At 38.6% G+C, this 20739-nt stretch overlaps 1 protein-coding gene and 1 non-coding gene across 3 annotated transcripts; one reads left to right on the top strand and one right to left on the bottom strand.

Annotated features, from left to right (window-relative positions):
- The first annotated feature begins 4702 nt into the window (after window positions 1-4702).
- On the top strand, window positions 4703-14029 carry LOC141642864 (ultraviolet-B receptor UVR8-like). Of its 2 annotated transcripts, XM_074451831.1 has the most exons (12): window positions 4703-5029; window positions 6050-6236; window positions 6400-6546; window positions 7895-7976; window positions 8754-8909; window positions 9707-9880; window positions 11105-11176; window positions 11794-11865; window positions 11970-12088; window positions 12959-13044; window positions 13168-13220; window positions 13709-14029. In XM_074451831.1, the coding sequence occupies exons 1-12, from the start codon at window positions 4927-4929 to the stop codon at window positions 13793-13795; spliced, it is 1338 nt and encodes a 445-aa protein (XP_074307932.1). In that variant the 5' UTR covers window positions 4703-4926; the 3' UTR covers window positions 13796-14029. The 2 variants fall into 2 exon arrangements, with proteins under 2 accessions (XP_074307932.1, XP_074307934.1); XM_074451833.1 differs by lacking the exon at window positions 13168-13220 and having other exon boundaries at window positions 4705-5029.
- A 5298-nt stretch (window positions 14030-19327) lies between these two features.
- On the bottom strand, window positions 19328-19433 carry LOC141645020 (small nucleolar RNA R71). The gene has a single exon (XR_012544617.1). It is a non-coding gene; the product is annotated as a small nucleolar RNA R71 (small nucleolar RNA).
- Between the last annotated feature and the right edge of the window lie 1306 nt (window positions 19434-20739).

Below are 20739 nucleotides of genomic sequence, written 5' to 3' on the forward strand. Positions count from 1 at the left end.
AGCCTTACGACTTTTTTTCATTAACAAAGTGAAGCAAAATTGGCAACAACACCAAGCACCCTTTTACCCGGTTTTGGTCCTTCACCAAAATCGAGGTCCAACTCCAAATCCATCTAAGAATACATGCTGCTTTCCGGCCTAGGACTCTTCTATGATGAGTTTAGAGCCTTTTTGTCTAGGGACTTTTGTCTTGAAAAGGATTGAATCATGTGCAAACGGAGCAACCATCCGGGTGGTCCTCAAAGGGCACGGTTTGAGAGATAAGCACAACCATCGCTTTCAAGCTTTCCTCTTTTGTCTAGACAAGCTCTAAGAAACCTTTTTCTGCTGATTTGGGTCTTATACTCCAATTAAATGGTCCATACCAGCTGCCATAGAGGTTTTCTATAAGATAAATAAGTGAGAGCATGCCAACAAGGAAGCTTGTACTTTTGCAACAATCCTCTTTATGTTATTTGTCTTATAGCCTTTATTTTTCAGTTTGTGTAAGGCCTTATGAGCCATTTTTTTTGTCCTTTTAGGAGACCATTGTGAGCCCTTAGATGCTATATTAGATGTATGGTTAGGATTGCATTAGAGACTCTACTCAATGAGCTCTTATCTTGTGTAAAATTCAGATTTGAGTGAATTAAAATTATGAGTTTGAAAACTGAGTTTTCTACTTTATTTCTTCTTGCTTAGTGCGGAAAACCTCTCATTACTTAGTGTTTTGAGGCGGAATTAGTTCATGCTTAGTGATCTTGAACCAAATTCCAAGGCTTAAACTTGATGTTGGATTCCTTTAATGCCATCATGGCTAACATTCCAACACCACCAAGAGGAAGAGGACTACCACCACGGGGCAGAGGTAGCGGCCGTGCTGCCTTGGGGAGAGGAAGAGGCCGAGGGTATGAGCATGATTTCCAAGATGAAGAGTCTTACTCGGAATCGGAGGGCTCCATGGCCGAGGCTTTCCAACAAGAGCACAACAAGGATGTAAAGGTATAAATTCCTAATTTTTATGGTAGTCTAAACCCCGAGGATTTGTTGGATTGGCTTAGAACCAATGAAAGAGTTTTTGAGTTTAAAGATTATTCGGATATCAAATATTTCAAAGTTGCAATCTTGAAACTCAAAGGCTATGCTTCTCTTTGGTATGAGAACTTAAAAAATCAGAGAAGAAGAGATGGTAAAGAGGCTACTAAATCATGGTCCAAGTTGAAAAAGAAACATAAAGAAAAGTTTGTGCCTAGAGACTACACTCAAGACATGTTTATTAGGCTCACTCAACTTAAACAAGACCAATAATCAATTGAGTCTTACCTTAGAGGCTTTGAACAATTAACCTTGCAATGTGAAGTAAATGAAAAACCCGAACAAAAGATTGCTAGGTTTGTTGAAGGTTTGGACATTAAGATTGCTAGTAGAGTAAGAATGCATCAAGTGTTGTCATTTGAGGAGGTCGTGAATTTGGCATTGAGGGTTGAGAAATTGGGGAAGAGGAAAGCAACCACCACAAAACCACCGGCCAAAACAGCCCCCTCCCAAGCCACCACCAAACCCAACGTCCATGAACCCACCCCTCAAAACAAAACACCTACTCTTGACAAAGGCAAGGCACCCATGGTTCCACCCAAAAATACCATATCTCTGAAAAAATGTTACCAATGTCAAGGATTCGGTCACTTTGCTAAAGAGTGTCCAACCAAGAGAGCCCTTAGTAGCTTTGAGGTAGTGCATTAAGGTGAGGATGAAACTCTTGTTTGTGATGATGGTAAGGAACAGACGGAACAAGAGGAGGCATAATTGGTTGTAGAACCGGATTCGGGAGTGAGTTTAGTCACTTGGAGAGCTTTGAGTACCCAAACCATGGAAATGGACCAAAGACAACAACTCTTTAGATCTAGATGCACAATTGGGGGAAGAGTTTGCAACCTTATCATTGATGATGGGAGTTGTAAAAATGTGGCTTCTTATACTCTCATTGAGAAGCTCTCTTTGCCTACACAAGATCATCCTAATCCTTACAAGTTGAGGTGGCTCAACAAAGGGGCTGAAATTAAAGTGGATAAGTAATGCCTAGTGTCCTTCTCCATTGGCAAGAACTATTTGGATGAGGCTCTTTGTGATGTTCTACCTATGGATGCTTGTCATCTTCTACTTGGTAGGCCTTGAGAATTTGATAGAGATTCGGTACACAATGGGCAAGACAACACTTATACCTTCAAACTTGGTTCAAAGAAGGTCATTCTAGCACCCCTACCATCCGAATCCATGCTTGAACCACCCAAGAAAGTGTTGTTGATCGATGAGACCGAGAGGAACCATGAGGAAAACGGTCTAGGGGTTGTCCATGTCAAAGAAGTACCCAAAGAACTAGAAGTGCGACTTCGTAATGGTGTCCAAGCATTGCTCAAATGGAAAGATCAAACTGAGGGTTTCTTTGAAGGTTTGCAATGTGAGTCTACTACATTCTCTATTCCAAATTTAACTAACTCATTTGAAGATTGCAAGACTTGTAGCAACGGCATTGGGACTGCCCTCTATCAAGAATCCAAGCCAATTGATGAGAAATGGAGAGGAGTCAAGAAAAGAATTGAAAAGGAACCTCCCACCCATGAGCAAGCCACGAAATGCAAAGAAGTGTCCATGGTTCTTAAGCAAGCACATGCCTTCAGGGCCGGAGACCTTGTATGGGTGCAATTGAGCAAACAAAGAGTCACCAAGAAAGGGAGGGACAAGCTCATGGCAAGTGAAGAAGGTTCATTCAAAGTCATCAAGCAAATTGGGTCCAACAAGTACAAGATTGATCTTTTGGGAATTCATGTCACATTTCATGTTGGGAACTTGACTCCATGTTATGAGGAGATTGAGGATGACGATGTCAAGGACTTGAGGGCAAGTCCTTTTGAAGAGGGAGGGATTGAAGAAAAATTGGCAACAACACCAAGCACCCTTATTTTCAGTTTGTGTAAGGCCTTATGAGCCGTTTTTTCTGTCCTTTTAGGAGACCATTGTGAGCCTTAGATGCTATGTTAGATGTATGGTTAGGATTGCATTAGAGACTCTACTTAAGGAGCTCTTATCTTGTGTAAAATTCAGATTTGAGTGAATTAAAATTATGAGTTTGAAAACTGTTTTTTCTACTTTCTTTCTTCTTGCTTAGTGCGGAAAATCTCTCATTACTTAGTGTTTGAGGCGGAATTAGTTCATGCTTAGTGATCTTGAACGAAATTTCAAGGCTTAAACTTACTTCGTGATCTCGTTTAAGTCATATCTTTGCTCCTCGTCTTACTTTTGTGTCAAAACAGTCCTTAAACTTTCTGGTTCGTTTCATTGTCTTGATTAAGCCTCTTATTTGGGTTCAAAACAGTCCTTGGTTTCTTTGTTGGTAATTAAAACAGTCCATTTAAGTTTCTAAATTGAGTCCATTGTTGAGTATGAATTAGAGTGTAATCCTTGGTCCTAATTGTTGCCTTAAAACGTGACTATTCCCCAAGATTACACTCCATAAAGTGTTTTATCTTTTATTTTATTTGAAAAAGATATTTTAATCATATGTAAACAATTAATTAGACATATGATGTCCCATTATAATTAAGTTAGTTACCCCGTTGCAACACACGAGTGTCAAACTAGTACTTATTATACTTAACATATTTATTATTATATACTTATTATTATTATTGTTATTGTAATTATAAGTGCAATTCAGTTTAGGTCCATTTAATTCAGCTAGTTTCGGTCTAAAAAAAACATGGTTCTTATTTATAAAAGCTGAACTAAACTAAAAGAAAACGACTTTAAATTCAAAAGGAATAGGGCGATAATAGTGGTTTGAAACGATGCGTGCACAATATACATGTGAAAAATTAAGGGGTTGTTTGGTTACCCACTAAACAATGCAGGAACTTAAGGGAGTGTTTGGTTGGGTATATTGGAATGGAACGGAATGGATTAGATCCATTCCATTGTTTGGTTGGGGTGATTTGGAATGGAGTTAGATACCCAATGGATTCTAACTCCACCCCAACCCCTTGGAATCCCATACTCACCCTCCCCCCTTGGATTCAAACTCCATTCCTCCTCTTTATAATTTGTGGTGAACCAAACAACATTAGACAAGTATGGATTTAGAACCCCATACCACCCTACTATCAAACTCCATTCCATTCCATTCCGACTTGTTGAACCAAACGACCCCTAAATTCATGTGAATTGCAAAATGGATTTGTTGTTTGGTTACCCCAATTCACATGAATTGAAAGTTCCCATGAATTTCAATTCCTCCACAATAGAGGAAGTTGCTTACCTAGGCCCCCTAGGTAAGTTAGAATGCCTACATGAATTGCACTTCCTTTATGGCAACCAAACAATTTTTTGCAATTCACATAAATTCCAAATTCACGTGTTTTATGACTTCCTAGGCAATACAAATTCCATATGCAACCAAACGACCCCTAAGAATATGCACAAATTCTTGTTTCAGACGGGCCTTTTTGGTCTGAAATAATAAGACGGGATTTTGTAACCATTTTACAGTTAAATGTGACCACTATTGAAAAACCAGTTACCATAAGCTGTAACAATGCCTATACCATTATGGTTACATTTAACTGTAAAATGGTTACAAAATCCCGTCTTATTATTTCAGACCAAAAAGCCTCGTCTGAAGCAAGACGCGCTGAAGAATATATAGAGGGAGGATGGCATAGGGAAATCTAGAATAGAGGGGGCCGGGGGGTGAATAAATGAAAAAGGGCACAGGGGTGTATGACATTGATTGAAAATAATTAAATATCTCCATCTTCCTTCCTAACTAGAGTCACAAACTTGAGAAACCTTAAATCTTTGTCCTTCTCCTTTCCTTTTCACTATCTCTGCATCTCTTTTTCTCTTGTTGTTTTAATTCATCAACAACTCCTCAAATTAATAAAGTAAAATAAAATGGGGACTGAGTTGAAAAAGAGTTGTACCAAAAAGGAAGATGATGAAGCTCGTCGTACTCTACTAATTTCTGCTGGTGCTAGTCACTCTATCGCTCTTTTATGTAAGCCCCTTTTCAAATTTGAATTTCACCTTGCTGTTTTATGTTTATGCTAACAACCTCTCATCTTCAGGGATCCTTATTTTGGCAAATGGTAAACTGTTTGTGTAGGTAGAGTTTGAATTATGTATGTAGTGGCAATTGGTAACTACATGAAGTATGTAGATTACTTGCTTCAAAACTTATTGTGGTTATTGTTAGGGGGTTTCTAACGCTTTCTTCAATCATTTGTTTACTTTAGAATACTTTTTACTCGGACACTTCATTTTGATTACACAAGTTCCATCATCTAAAATGTACAGTAATTGGCATAATGAGTAGTAGCCCACTACCGGGTGAACAAATGATGGGGTGAAATTGTAGGACAACTATTGTGACACACATGTAAATTTGTTTGCTTGTTTTGCTTGTTGAGGAAGGTCAGACAGAATGGCAGAATGCTATATTACATTCCTGTGGGCTGTCTCCCCAAATTCTACAAACATACACAATTTGGATCCTCTTTCCAGTTTCCACATGCTATTTCTTCTCAACATCATCCAAATGTGTTAATGCCCCATAGCTATTAGTAATTAATTACGTACTCCCTATTATTTATTGAGGAGAGATGATTTTTGTCATTTTGGTTTCTGTTTTTAAACCCTCTTTTTTAAGATGATTAAATATAATAGTAGGGTTCGAATTTCAAGTTTCTTGTAAAGGCGTACGGAAAATAGAACAATTGGTTTTGGTACTTGTAAGTATAATCACATTTTACCCTTGAAAAAAAAAAAAAAAAAAAAACAAATGCTCATGCAGTCATGCCATAGCTAGATGTCCTGATTAGAGCTTTCTGTTATTTTGTAAACGGAAAATTCTGCTTAGGATCAAGGACTTAAAAACATAATGTGAAATTATGATAATTTAACGCATGGGTTGATGGGTAAGGTTTTGTATATCCGACTTCTCCTTACCCCGAGCCATCATGGAAATGTGATCGTTGTAGTCATTGTATTGACTAATGATATACTTTTATTTTTTTAGCCGGAAATATAATTTGCTCATGGGGAAGGGGGGAGGATGGACAATTAGGCCATGGAGATGCCGAAGATCGATTCTCTCCTGTGCAGTTGACTGCCTTGGACGGGCATGAAGTCAACTCCATCACTTGTGGGGCTGACCATACTCTCGCATATTCCGAGCCACGCTTGCAAGTCTATAGTTGGGGATGGTATGTCGGTCTTTGCTCCTCTTTTACCATTCTATTTGAGATGCTACAAATCAGTTCATTTTCAAGCCGTGCTGTTTTATGTTACAACTATTTGGCCCATGCCCAATGGAAGAAAAAATTATATTAAAGTTATTGATTCTTGCAAGCGAATTCTCATTTTCAGGGGTGACTTTGGGAGACTAGGTCATGGTAACTCTAGTGACGTGTTCATTCCTCAATCAATCAAGACATTAGATAGTCTGAAGATCAAGCAAATTGCTTGTGGTGACAGCCATTGTTTGGCTATCACCATGGATGGAGAAGTAACAAGGTTGGCCTCTCCCTGTTTTCTTCTGCGTTTTACATTGATGTTTCTCAAAATAAATTGTATTTGATTTGTTATTGAGGTGGTTGCGGCAAGATCTATCACCTTACCCTTGTGTCATTGTAAAGGACTTTCAGAGTTGCATATGTTGTCTGCACTGCATTCCGTGTACATGTGTTGATTTTTGATAAGTCATGTACATGTGTTGATTAGATGGATCCACAAATAATCTGGTAGACAAGAAGCTATACTGATTAGAAAGGCGACAGTCGGGATTGTTCTTTTGTTGAGGAGGAAATAAAAAAAGAAAAGGGAAAAGAAAACATTGAAACCTTGTAAGGCTCTTTTCTCATTCCTTCCATCCCATTTTTATTATCCTCACTTCATTACATCTTCAACTTTGACCACTATTTCGAACAATTATTCCAGGTACATCTATGTCTTGATGATAATACGAACTACGAAGATAATTAAATTAAGCTATACCAATTCCACGTGGCATCGCTACATATATTTAAAGAAAAATGGTCAACATTAAATAGCTTTGACCTCAAAAGTCAAATTGGATCAATTAAACGGATGAATGTACTAGGGTAGTATTCTGTACGTCTCCTTCAAAATTTTATGTTCACTTTGGTGCTGATTTTTTTTTTTAATAAAAGCAAGTGCTAATGGGTAAAAGAATCCCACACTCACAACTCATTCTCCATTGCACAAAGCAAAACACGTCCCGAAAACGAAAGTTAAAGTTAAAGTATTGACCACAATGAACAAAATGGAATACCTAAGCTTTGGCTGGGGTAGTGGGTGCATTTTTTTGATATATTGCAAACCTATCTGGCTCTTTTACCTCGTTATTTCCTGTTGATTGTTGAACTAAAGCTAAATGTACCTGGTTCCATGCTGTTTTCTTGTGCAATCTTATCTTCGGTTGGAAATAGTTATATTAGTTGTGTACTTGTGTTGGTATTCTCTACCAATATGCACGACAGGCCTGGGTGGGAGATCTAATGTTTAGCATTTGAAACATTCAATGTCCAGATGGTAAAAAAACATGGGGCTCGTGTGCTGGTGCTTGCTTCATTCTTGTAGTGTTGGGCTTCATTCACCGTGCTTCATATCAGCTTGTTTTTCATATTGATGTTTTATATTTGCTTCTCTTGGTCTCTGACGTTCTCACTATAAATCATAGCAACTGTTACACCTCCTTGGTGTCTTCTTTTGATGTTTTGGGTTGAGCTTACATATGTTTAGTTCTAATAAGGATACATTATAATGATGGATCATTTGACTTAATTAGGATATTTGTTTTAGTGACTAACGTCACCTATTTATGGCCTTTATTTAATTGAAGCTGGGGAAGAAATCAAAATGGCCAGCTTGGTCTCAACTCCACTGAGGATTCTCTGATCCCACAAAAGATTCAAACTTTTCAGGTATTTTTGTACATTTGGAAACCCCATAATCAATTTTATAAGCTTTTAAGTGAGAGAGAAGATTCGACACTCCAGGTAGGTGCTAGGTGGCGTGTCGAGTGTCGACACGACACTTCACCAGACACGACACCTGACACGTCTGGGATACTGCACAGTACGACACGACTCCCGACACTTTTGCACAGTGATAGTCAGAAGTATTTCAAGGAAGATGGAGAAGAGAGAGCAAGAAAAGATGAAGAAATAACGTGGGGAAAGGTGAAAAAGGTTAAAGAAGAGAGAGAAATGTGGGAAAATGTCAAAATATAAAAGAAGAGAGAGGCGGCAGTGCATATTTAATGGTCTATTAATCTATTTTATTTCCCCATAAAATTACTCACATGCAATTGAAAACTGAAAAGTTGGACTTTTGAAATAAATTTGTCCTTTCCCATGTAAAAAAAATGATATTAATAAACTATATTTACTATTTATTTGTAAGCTTTTAATTTCGAAGTGTCGTATCGGTGTCTGTAAAGTCGGTCAAGACACTTGTTTGACCGCATCCCCGTGTCACTTAAATTTTAGAATCACGTGTCCGACACTCCGATACGCGTCGGATACGACACTTCTCTGCCGAGTCTGAGTAACACAGCTTTTAACTAATGAAGCTAACAAGGAGTTGTACACAATGTTTCTGTCCTATGTGATTCTTTAAAAAATAAGAGAGTACTGTTTTCATAACTACGGAGTCCTACTGTTATCTTTTATGCTCAAAATCGAAGATCTTTTTGCCAGGGTATCCCTGTGAAAATGGTAGCTGCTGGGGCTGAGCATAGTGCTGCTGTCACAGAAGCCGGTGAGCTGTATGGATGGGGATGGGGCCGTTATGGAAACTTGGGCTTAGGTGACAGAAATGATCGTTTGGTTCCTGAGAAAGTTGCGCCATTTGATGTATGCCAATAGTTGTTGACTCCTACTTTTGGATCATAGTACTCTTGATTAATATATTTTGCTAAATTCTACTACCTCCATACCAATTTGTTTTTTGTGCCGCCATTCGATGATCAACCGATGTCAACTTTGACTATTAATTTCTCCAGTTGTAAAGACGTAAATAGAGATACGGTGTATAATTTGTCGAATATTTCCATAAAATCACGGTAAAACTTCAAATTATTCTATATTGTGAGATAATATTGGTCAAAAGTCCACCCAAAGTCAGATGGGGGTATATAAATAGGATGTAGGAAGTATATAGTAGTGAAAATTGGCAAGGTTTACCAAGTCTTCTGTAGTTTTGTGCCATTGGAAAAAATATCTCTGGGGTCCTCTTTAGTATTTATGGTACTTTCAAGTGATCTACAATAAATTTGGAATCAAACTAGTACCATGCTTTGAATTAGAGTCAAGGACAACTTTGGGATTGTACATCGACCTATGTTACTCCAACTCAGGTTACTTTATGAAAAATTTCAAGGTTCTGGTTTAAAATAAAGTGTCCAAGCGCCATGCCCATGTCACAATGTTGTGTGTCAAACCTCCTTTAGTAATATGTTGGTTCTCATTTCCTTACATGCATTAGTCACCTGTCCTTGAAGGCGTCTTATTGTCCACAGAAGAAAGATTATATCATTTGTGTGTAGAATACAGTTTCTTAATTTGTCATTCGGAATTGGTTGTTCGAAATGATCATGCTGATTACAGTCTCAGTGGTTTTTACCATTTCTGAAATCATTGAAACATTGCAGGGAATAAAAATGAATCTTGTTGCATGTGGTTGGAGGCATACAATTACTGTTACGACGTCTGGTAATATATACACATATGGGTGGAGTAAATATGGACAACTGGGGCATGGAGATTTTGAGGATCATCTAACTCCCTACAAGTTGGAAGCTCTGAGTGACACAACCATATCTCAGGTTAAATGCTGACTTTTGCTGTTAATGTCTTTATTTTGTTTAAGCATGCTTTGAGTTTTCAAAATTCTGCTTGTTAGTTTATATCTTTGCTTTCCTAGCTGGGACGGTGATCAATAACTTGAGAAAGTAACTTTTCTTTTGCTTGGTTTTTGTGTGTTTGGGGAGTGGGTGGGCGCCTTTCTCCCATTGGTCGATACATCTTTTACTACATGGGGTCTTTGAACCCCGTAAAGCAAAAATAATTTAGGAATTTTGCCCCATTTGAAGATAGAAAATCTAAAATCTATAGTTTTTAGTATAATAATATTTTGATAAAACTTATCGGGACACTGTAAATTATATAATTTATATTGTTTGGGTTTACCTCTGTTTTTCCTGTGTTGGTGTCCTAGAGAGCAGACCATTCTGACTTTGGTTCTAGCAGCTCACACGCATAGTAGTTTCAATGTTTTGAATAATTGTAACTCACTTTTGCACAATTCTCTCTTTGCAATTCCTATATCCATTTACCCCCATTGCTAGCTCACTCAAGATACGACTGACTTATTTATTTTACCATGGACATCCTCAAACAACAGCAACAACATTACCTTACTGCCTCACCCACAATTAGGAGTAGGGGGGAAGGTGATCCTCAAAGTAACATGCGTACAAAATGTTCATCACTATTCATGTCCAACCTGGCAGCACCTTAAGTTAATGAGAGTGTTAGGACCATGATATGAGACACTGAAAGGCTAGGGAGGAGTCAGCATGGACGAGAAGCACCACTCTCTGAACTAGTTAGTTGCACATCCTTACTCTTCCCATTCTTAGCAGTAATTTCTGACGGCATGTAGAGTGAGGTTTCCAAAGTTTGCCACATCAACTAATATGGCATCCTTCCAAAGGCTAGTACTTAAGTAAGATGTTTCTTCGTGCTTATCAGCAGTTTGCAGCTAATGTTCCCTTTATCTGACTACCGAGAGAAGAAAGTCTGTGACATGTAAACATTCCTCCTTCTGCAGTCACAATGTGCTGCATAATATATCAGTCATTGTGTTTATAATCTATTGTGTGTAATCATGTGGAGACATGGTGTCTCTTCTGATGGATCTCAGGTCTGTATAACTCTCGATCTTGTGGCAATGTTATACAAAATGTGGTAACTAGGCTGGCGTCTGTCTTAGACAAAATTTGATTGATCGCCGGCTTAAATGTTCTATGTTTGATCTAATTTTGCAGATATCAGGTGGTTGGAGGCATACAATGGCAGTCACATCGGATGGAAAGCTGTATGGCTGGGGATGGAACAAGGTATATATTATAATTTTTGTAAGCTTATTGTTTGTGTTTCACTTAAACTTAGGTAACTCGTATAATAGTATGAGTGTTGGATCCAGGATTTCAAGTTTGGGTGAATTTAAACAATATATGTTACCTAAAAAACAAATATTCTTCATTGTTTGGGGGAGAGGGCACCCCCCTAGTAGACCCCTTGCTCTACCACAAACATTGTGACGGCACTTGAAGGTAAAAGATGGAAAAGCAGTCGGCAAAGAAGGAATTAACCTTTGTGTGTTGCATGTGCCACTAATCACCTCATATCTCAACATATTTTTTTTTTGTACGATCGCACCGTGGCATTCTCATCTCGATTACATTCTTCTTTTGCACCTTCATTTTTCCATTTTCGTTCCAACATCAATTACACGTCCATTTCATTTAAAATTTGACCCATTTTCATTCATATTTAATTTGTTTGGACTGTTTTTTTCTTCCATTATTTTGTTTTATGCTTTTTTTTCATTGGCCCATAGATGGTCTAAAATGACATTCATGTTAGCAACTCCAAATTATTTAGGACTTGGGCTTTGTTATTGTTGGGCTAAATCTCTGTTTTGGGTCATGGGCTATGGTCTTGGCTGCTGCAGTTTGGACAGGTAGGCGTGGGTGACGATGTTGATCGCTGCTCGCCTGTGCATGTCCTGTTTCCTCATGATCAGGCAAATCCTCTACTTGCTTTAATTTTGAATTTAATCTTTGCTAATAATCACGCACCTTTGTCGGGATATACATTTAACTTCATTGTATTTTGTGTTCATGACAGAAAGTAGTACAGATATGTTGTGGATGGAGACATACATTGGCCATTACTGAGAGAAACAATGTATTTTCTTGGGGAAGAGGTACAAATGGACAGCTCGGGCATGGGGACTCTTCTGATAGGTAACTGAAATCGCATGTATTCCATTTTTAGTTGGATCATGTTGGTAATTAATTAACATTTGAACCATATGTTCATAATCATATCACATAAATTATTGGTTGAATTTTTTAGTGTGCTTGAAAACTGTGAGAGCTGGGAGGCCTGGAAATGTCTGCATTCCAGATCTGATTGTTGTGTGAGAACCATAACTATTGAACAGACTTGCATACTGTGTTTCTTCGTGATAGTTCAGGCAGGCAAACTTCATGTTGTGACATGCCTTCCCAGACTTTTTTCTTTTTTCCTGTGTAATGAATGGAACGTCATAGAAACATTTGATGCATAGCTTGGCTGCGTGGTGTATCAATTAAGACAACAAAATATTATCCCATTGCCTTGAAGGCTCCCTTAATCAGCATTCATGGTATGCTGAAGGTGGAGGGTAAGTTAGATGTAAGCAGCCTTACCCTTGTGTTAACAACATCGCGTCAGAAAGGTTGTTTCTGGATGATCCCTAATGAAAAATTATGTTTAATAGGAGTATGACTACAAAATGCTTCTTCACAAACTGTTGGACAATAGTTTTCCTCATTGATTCTCTGGTCAATTCATAGTTTCATACTTAGTTTCATGTTGGTACATTGCTCTACGGGGAAAATGAAGCAAAACTAGTCTTTTTGGGTGGTCTAATGATAAACTATACGGAGTATAATCTATGGATACACTCCTCTAGTGCTCTGTTGTGATATTTGAACTGATAACTCTTTACATTGAAAGAGTTATGTAAATAAATGATCTATTTGGTTATTTGATGGAAAATACCGCAATGTGCCAGCCTGAACGTACAAGAAAAAAGTGAGATCACTGATCAATCTCCTACAAAATTGCAGAAACTTACCGACAATCATAGACGCCTTGAGCATGGATGGACCTCGGAGTCAAAAGATAGAATCTTCCGATGCTGACCCTTCTGCAGGTTTTACTCTCTTTTTCCATTTTTCGTTTCTGAAGGTTTGACGATAATTAATCAAGTTTATAAGGTTTGATAATAATTAATCAAGTTTCTTTGTTCTTCGTCTACCACATCTGTGTATGGCAGGCAAAATTTCGGCTTCATATTTGGGAAAATATGCCGTGGTTCCTGATGAAAATGTAGGATAATCTCTTGCTTCTCAAGTCCTAGGCAATGGACTTCTGTCTCTGTCTTTTATCCTTGTAATTATAGCAGCACTAGGAACAACTGGATTTTCACTGGTGCAAAAAACCCAGATAACCAACGAACATATGAAACATAACTACCAAAACAAAAAGAAAAACTGGCATAAATAATCCTTGTGAAACACAGATACACGCCCAAAGAATCTTCCTTGAGCATCGTTTGGTTAGGATATTAATCTAAGGGGAGGAAATGGATGGTAATGTATTCCATTTCCATCCGACCCAATTTAATTTTAATATTCGAACAAGAAAAACTGCATCTCTCATCATATTCCTCCTCTCAATTTCCTTTTAAAGTAAACCCTAAATTTAAACACGATGTAAATCTAGTAATAATAATAGTTCTCTTGTTTCTTTGAACGAATTTCTTATTTGTTTTTGAATTTGTTTACGTTATGTTATAAGAGTGTGTGCTTGAGCAGATGCAAGGATTTGCAAGCGACAGCGGTGATGCCAGTGTTCCAGAAAATGACGTCAAACGTTTACGTGTGGGAAGTGGATTTCCCTGACGAAATCATCCGAGTTATATTCTGAAATCTCTAATAGGGTTTATCTGAAACTATGGGGACATGGTTGCTCCCGGTTTTGTAAATAATCGTGCAATTATCTATGTAATGTATTTGACCATTTTATTGGCTGGGTTTCGGATTTTGAGTTGTGCTATTATCTACTTCTGTGATGTATCTCAAAATTTTCTGAGAGAAGACTTTTTCGCAACCCATTGAATTTGTTAGAACTTGTAATTGCCTCTAATAGCAATGCACTGTGGAGGGCGCTCTTTGTCTCTTAAGAGCTTTTTTGGATATGAAAAGAGGGGGAAAAGAGAGGGGGGAGGAAAGAAGGGAAGGAAAGGGAAGGGAAGGATTCGAAGGAGTTTTCTCATAAAATCTCTGGTTTGTCGAAGATTTCTCTTTTTATTTTATTATTTTATCTCGGAGAAGGTCCAAATTACTCCATCACCATTTGCTAATCAATCAAAGGAATTCACCTTCCTTTATTGCCTCTTGTTCCTTTCACAACCCTCTATCTAAACACTCACTAAAAGTTTCTTCTTTTTGTAGAGAATGCACTAGAATGATACTTGTAATAAAGTGTTTGGTCATTATCTTAGATACGAGATATAAGTTTGAATGAAATAAACGGTAGTGTTTTATATCAATTGGTCTCCCTTGTAACGGGTTACCATTTGTGGCGGATATTTTGTGAGATAAAATGGTAACAAAATGGGTTAGTGGAGAAAGGGGACTACATGAATAGTATTGCAGAGAGAGAAAAAGTGGGTACTTTGTGAGGTAAGATGGTATCCGTCACTCAAGAGTGACGGATATGTGCTGTCACAAACAAGAATTTGTGGTTTTATATCGCCCAAGTTTACTAATTTCATAAATGGCAATCTATCAAATTTAAGCTAACCCTATGATCTTCGAATATGGTAATGCAATTACATCATTCCAAGTAACATATATTTTGTGAAACTAATATAATATCCTCTACTACATAGATTAAATAAGAAGCAAACAGAACACCTTGATCGTACAAAGGTGTGCTCACGACTAGAACACTTAGTGGGCCTGTGCTCATGACTAGATCATGGTCGATTTGTGTGAGGCTCACGATCTGACCACGGTCAGTTCACGTGAGGCACACGAACGAACCCCGGCCGTTTCTTATTTTGAGCACCAACACAACTAATTTTGTAATACCCCGATATTTTATACATGTTTTGCGTAAATCATGGAGGAATATGAGTAGATGTGCTATGATTAATGCGTATGGGTTTTGGGTTATTGTTTTATAAGTTACGTGGGTGTTTGGAAGTTTGGTCTAGCGAAATAAGAATTCGGTCCAGCGAAATAGGGTGTGTGTCACCCGACTTGTATTTTGGCAATATGGTTTTTGCGCGACACAGTGGGCATTGGTATGTGTGAGAAAGTTATGTCGGTCGACCAAAAAGAGGGTGTAGGATGACATAGGGTGATGTCGATCGACTGAAGTGGGATGTCGATCGACATGAACCTGGGTGACTAGCTTTGGTTTGACGCATAACCTATTTCTTATATAATTCCTTTTACGACTTTCTCTATTCACTAGTTGTCAGTTTCAAATACAAAACACACACATAAACCCTATCCTATTTGAGAAACGGAGAAAGAAGAAAGATAACACACGTAATTCATAGATCGTCTAGCAATTCATTTCCTAATCGTCGTAAGTAATTAATTATCATTCTTTACCTATGAATTTGATATTGATATCGTAATTAGACTTAGTTGTGCCCCAATCACCCAATTATAATTATTGACCGAATGGAGTTTTGCAGTGTTTGCATAATCGATGGAATTATACCGCTAGTTGTTGATTGTATACGTATTGTATTTTTCGCAATTAGGGCACGGATTCGTAGAGGAGCAATTCTAACTTTGCTTGCCTTCATTCTCGTGGATGTTATAAGGTAGGGATCTCCTACTCGCCTTTTGTATTCGTATTAAATTGTATGGTGAGATTGATTCATTGTATTAGTGATGATGAACGTTGTACTGATGTCAAACAAAGGTGTCGTTAGACACAGGTGCAGGTGGTCGGTCGACGGCTAACTATGGTCGATCGACAGTAGGTCCTATGGTCGATCGACAGTGGGTAAATGTCGATCGACACTCCATGGTCGTGGGTTGTCTTGCGTGTGATTGTTTGTTATCTTTTTAAAGTTAATTATTATTATACACGTGTTACTGTGGACACAGCCACCCGCGCCGCGCGCACCCGCGCGTTGGTTTCGAGGTGGCGACACTTCTCCCACGGAACTCGGCGCGAGGCTAAAGTACGTCATTGGCCGTTACTGATTTGAAAGGCATTGGAACCGGTGAAAGGTTTGACAAGCCTGCATTTGTGGAGTCGCCACCAATTTTTATGGAAAATTGGAACCGTTCGAATACTTCGCGTCATATCAAGACACAAAGTAGTGACATGAACAATAAGAAATTCATTACCCTTAGCATTCTATGTCTAGAATGACTCTCGTGATGCCAATAAACACGGATGTTCACAGAGATCTTGAGTAAGGGGTGATGGTACGTATTAGGAAGCTTGTTTATTTGAACACCTAATCCCGCCCGCCTCGATAGCGGCCTCTACTAATGATCATGGAAGTTGTTTATACTCGATATGTGTCAATTGTATGCATGCAATGCAGCATCCACAGATTAATCCTAGCATGTGAGAATTAACTATGTCGGTGAACAACCAATTTAACAATTAATTGGGTCGAAGTTGGAGGTTAGATTAATTACATATGATTGCCAAGTAAATAAATCATACATAATATGAAATAAATAAATAAATTAGAAAAAGAAATAAATTACAATTGAATTACAATGGATAACTTGAATTTACTTCACAAGTACGCTCGAAAACGGAAGGGATTTGAAAAGAAATAGAAAAAGTTGAAACTTAAAATATGCAAATATGATGAATTATTAGTGGTAATACGAGATAGTAGTTGATTAATGCCCTAAAGTTAAAGCTACGTCTGAACGAGATGAGTTCAGAGGCAGAACCCACCTCAGATCAGGCGCAGCATCTGCTGCGTCCCTTAGAAGAGGCGCATCAGACTGTGCGTCTGTTCTGGAGTTGGGTTCTGACTATGAAAGTCAGACTCGTTAAACCGTTATTGTTCGTTGGTTAATTAATGTTGATTATTGTTATACAACTCGAGTGAATGTGATTTAGTTAGATTATATGCATATGAAACCGTCATAAAGCGATAAAAGGATAAAACGAAATAAAATATTACAAGTTAGTTATTTACGATGTCGGAATTGATTTATATACAAAGCTTAAAACTAGAAAACAAAGAATTGACAAAGAAACAGAATCAAAATCATATATGATACGTGCATTTTATATAGCCTTTTTAGTCTTATTTTGCACGTATTTCTATGCATTTTTATACCCTTATGTATTGCAAAATGCCCCGAATTGGCTACTTTGGTTTGTTTTGTCTGAATTGCAGAAATGAACCTGAAAGTGGTGAAACCGTACTCTTTTCGTCCCATTTAGCATGCATATTGAGGAGACGAGAATGTTAGAGCGAGAATCATGCCTTGAAGTGCGTGAAGGGTGGTCAACGAAGCGGTCAATGACGATTTAGAAGCTGATCTCGAAGAAAGGTACTCGATCGAGAAGCATTTTGGTTCGATCGAGTGGTTTGGAGGATAGAAGAGTTCGATCGAGTACTTTACTTTACTCGATCGAAATGCTGGAATTTGGGTTTCCTCGATCGAGAAGGATTTTTACTCGATCGAGAGGATTAGCTGATGAAGTCCTCGATCGAGTGGTTTTATATCAGTCGATCGAGAGGTTTCGGTATTACACGGGCTTAATTAACCCGTGTTGGACTTATTTCGTTAAAGACTTTGTTTTGCCTATTTAAGCTTTCATTAATTAGGTTATTAAGTACGCTTTCTATCATCTAAGAACTCTCTTAATCTCTCTTTCATATTTCTACGGTTGAATTCTCTTCCTTTAATCTCTTGCTACTGGATTTGTTCTTTACGCCGGATTGCTGGAGATTGTAATCTTTCTTCTCTTATTAATCTTAATCTCATTGTTTCTTGCTTTAATCCTTGTTTTTTCTCTCTTAATTACTTCTGCCTTAATCTTAGTTTATGCTTAATTATTGTTGTTTTATCATGCCTTCGATTAGTATATTCATTATTATTATTGTTGACATCACTAGTAATATGAGTAGCTAAATTCTTTTATGTCGGGATTAGGGAATCCATGGTAGGATTGTGACGATGTAGCGAATAGATTAGATAATTTACTTGTGAGAATCTGTACCCATGGCAATTGAACTATAATACCGACAGAGTGCACGCTTCTAAGTTACCTTTAATCTGGTTAAATTTACTCCTGGATCGGAAGATTGGATTAAATAGACCTGCTATAAACAGTAGACTACCCTAATGAGGATGGAAGTTAAGTTAGTGGAAATCTAGGATAGAAAGTGGACCGGAAGGACCTTTCCTGTATCCGTCTCACAGTAGATTGTCTAGGCTATTTGCAGCTGAGTCGATAGACTACCACGGTGAACCGAAATCCTGGCATGCTTTCTCCTATTTGATCACTTTATTCATATTTTCTACCTTTTATCGCTCTCTCTTTACTGCTCTTTCCTTTAACCTTTTATTAGTTTAGAAATCAAAATTCAAATCCCCCATTTTGTGACCCTAATAGACGGACCTTTAACAGATATCTTGCCTCCCTGTGGAGATCGACCCTGCTTATAACTAGCTTCTGTGTTAGTTTTAATTAGGTTTATTTTTGGTACAAAACGACAGTATCAAATTTTGGCGCCGTTGCCGGCGAGGCAATAGCCCTAGCTGTTTTTGTTTTCGTTTATTGTTATCCGTGTCAGGGAATTTATATTCCTTGAGATAGTTCTCACTTATTTCTTTCAGTGTTGTGTATGCCCAGGTCAAACAGGTCGGTATTAGTTCCAGCTGATTCGGAGCCAGAAAGACTGTTTCGGCATAGACTCCGTCTGCAAAGAGAACTTCGAAAGGAAGACTTGAGTACTTTCGAGCCCGAGCTACAACACTTTTTATTTGCAGAAGACCAGTATTTTGAAGAAGACAATCTCATTTATGCCAACAAGCCAATAAAGATGCCTAACATTGCAAGTCACTCGGAGCCCAAAACATCCTCGATTCCGAAAGGTTTTAACCTCCAAACTGAGGACGGTAACACCTTCGATATCCGTCCGTCTTACATAAATCTGGTGGAAAGGAATCTGTACCGAGGTGTGGCGGGTGAAGATCCGCGAAAGCATATGGAAGTCTTTACCGCCTATTGCTCTACTATTCCCGCTACTAAGGGAGTAACTCAAGACAAGATAAAGGAAGTGATTTTTTCTTTTTCTCTGACTGACTCAGCCCGTGAGTTGCTGAATAATCTTGACTGGACTGCTACTGGTATCACCAACTGGGAGACTCTCGCACTTGCCTTTCACAAAAGATACTTCCCTCCACAACGCACTAATCAGCTGAGGGGTAAGATTACTTGTTTCAAACAGGCACCTGATGAGACTTTTTATGAAGCTTGGTGCCGGTTCAAGAAGTTGGTGAGGTCTCTTCCTCACCATGGTTTTGATCAGTGGTTTTTGTGCAACCAGTTCTACAATGGGTTGTACGATGACCTCAGAGCTATACTTGACGCCTCATCCAACGGAAGATTTCAAAAGAATATTGATGATGATAAGGGATGGGGCATTATTGAGGAGATGGCGACCCATTGTGCTGAATATGGGAACCCACGGGACGGTATTCGAACGGTCCATTCGGTTGATAAGGTAGTCGTGGCTCAGCTGGAAGCCATGAATGCTCGGTTTGATAGATTGGAGTTGCAATCTGCTAGAGATCAACAAACGGTTCATCTGTTGACTAGACAGGAAACTGTCACTTGTGAGAGGTGTGGAAGCGATGACGGTTATACTGCTATTGACTGTCTTACTGAGAAAGAACAAGTCCTTGCCTTTCAGCAATATAGGCAAGGAGGAGGTTCTTATTACAACAATCAAGGGGCAGTCCATCCCAATTTGAGGTGGACAAGTCAAAATGTTCTTAATCCCACTCCTTCACCGCAGCAACATCAACCATATGTCCCTCCTCATAAAGCTCAATAAGGCTTCCAAAAGCCTTCTTCTTTTCCTCCACCGAATCAAGGAGCATCATCTTCAAGTGGGGTAAGTGAGCTAGCTGAATTAAAGACAATGCTTCAGTCGTTGACAAAGCAATGGCAGCTAAGTGACCAACAGAAAGAAGCATCCATCAAGTCACCTGAAACTCAAGTTGCTCAACTCGCCGCCAATCAGTCCACGAGGAAACCGGGTCATTTGCCGTCCCAATCTGAGAAGAATCCACACAAGACGGTAAACTTGATTAATTTGAGAAGTGGTCGTTCATATGAAGGACAAAAACTGTCAACTTTAGATGACACATCAGACCCGAGGAAGGCTAATAATGATGATGAATAGTCTCTTGTCGCTGAAAATATGCTTACCACGAAGAATATACTCGATCGACTGATTTCTGGTGGTCGATCGAGTAGAATTGTTGAAGAAAGCACTCGATCGAGTGGAAATGTTGCTCGATCGAGTGAACTGGATAATCAAGGGATCGATTGAGAGGCGAAAACCACTCGATCGAGTGAAAATTTTGAAGAATCTGTTTGATCGAGTGAAAATATACCTCGATCAAACACTGTGCATATAGAGGAACTCGATCGATAGGCTGGAAATGCTCGATCGAGTGAAATATCCCCTGGAAAGACTCAATCGAGAGGTAAAAAGACTCGATCGAGTGAAAAAGAGCTTGAACCTGCTGAGACGTTGGAAGAGAGAAATAAAGGGCTCGAGATTCCTATTACGGTGCCCTTACCAAGGCGATTACAGAGC

This window comes from Silene latifolia, chromosome 2 (genome assembly GCF_048544455.1).
Source record: "Silene latifolia isolate original U9 population chromosome 2, ASM4854445v1, whole genome shotgun sequence".
Classification (NCBI taxonomy): Eukaryota; Viridiplantae; Streptophyta; class Magnoliopsida; order Caryophyllales; family Caryophyllaceae; genus Silene; species Silene latifolia.

Coding starts and splice junctions, on each gene's coding strand:
- LOC141642864 (XM_074451831.1), top strand. CDS start 4,927: ATGGGGACTGAGTTGAAAAAGAGTTGTACCAAAAAGGAAGATGATGAA. Junction 6,547..7,894: donor ATGGATGGAGAAGTAACAAG/GTTGGCCTCTCC, acceptor ATTTAATTGAAG/CTGGGGAAGAAATCAAAATG. Junction 11,177..11,793: donor ATGGCTGGGGATGGAACAAG/GTATATATTATA, acceptor TGGCTGCTGCAG/TTTGGACAGGTAGGCGTGGG.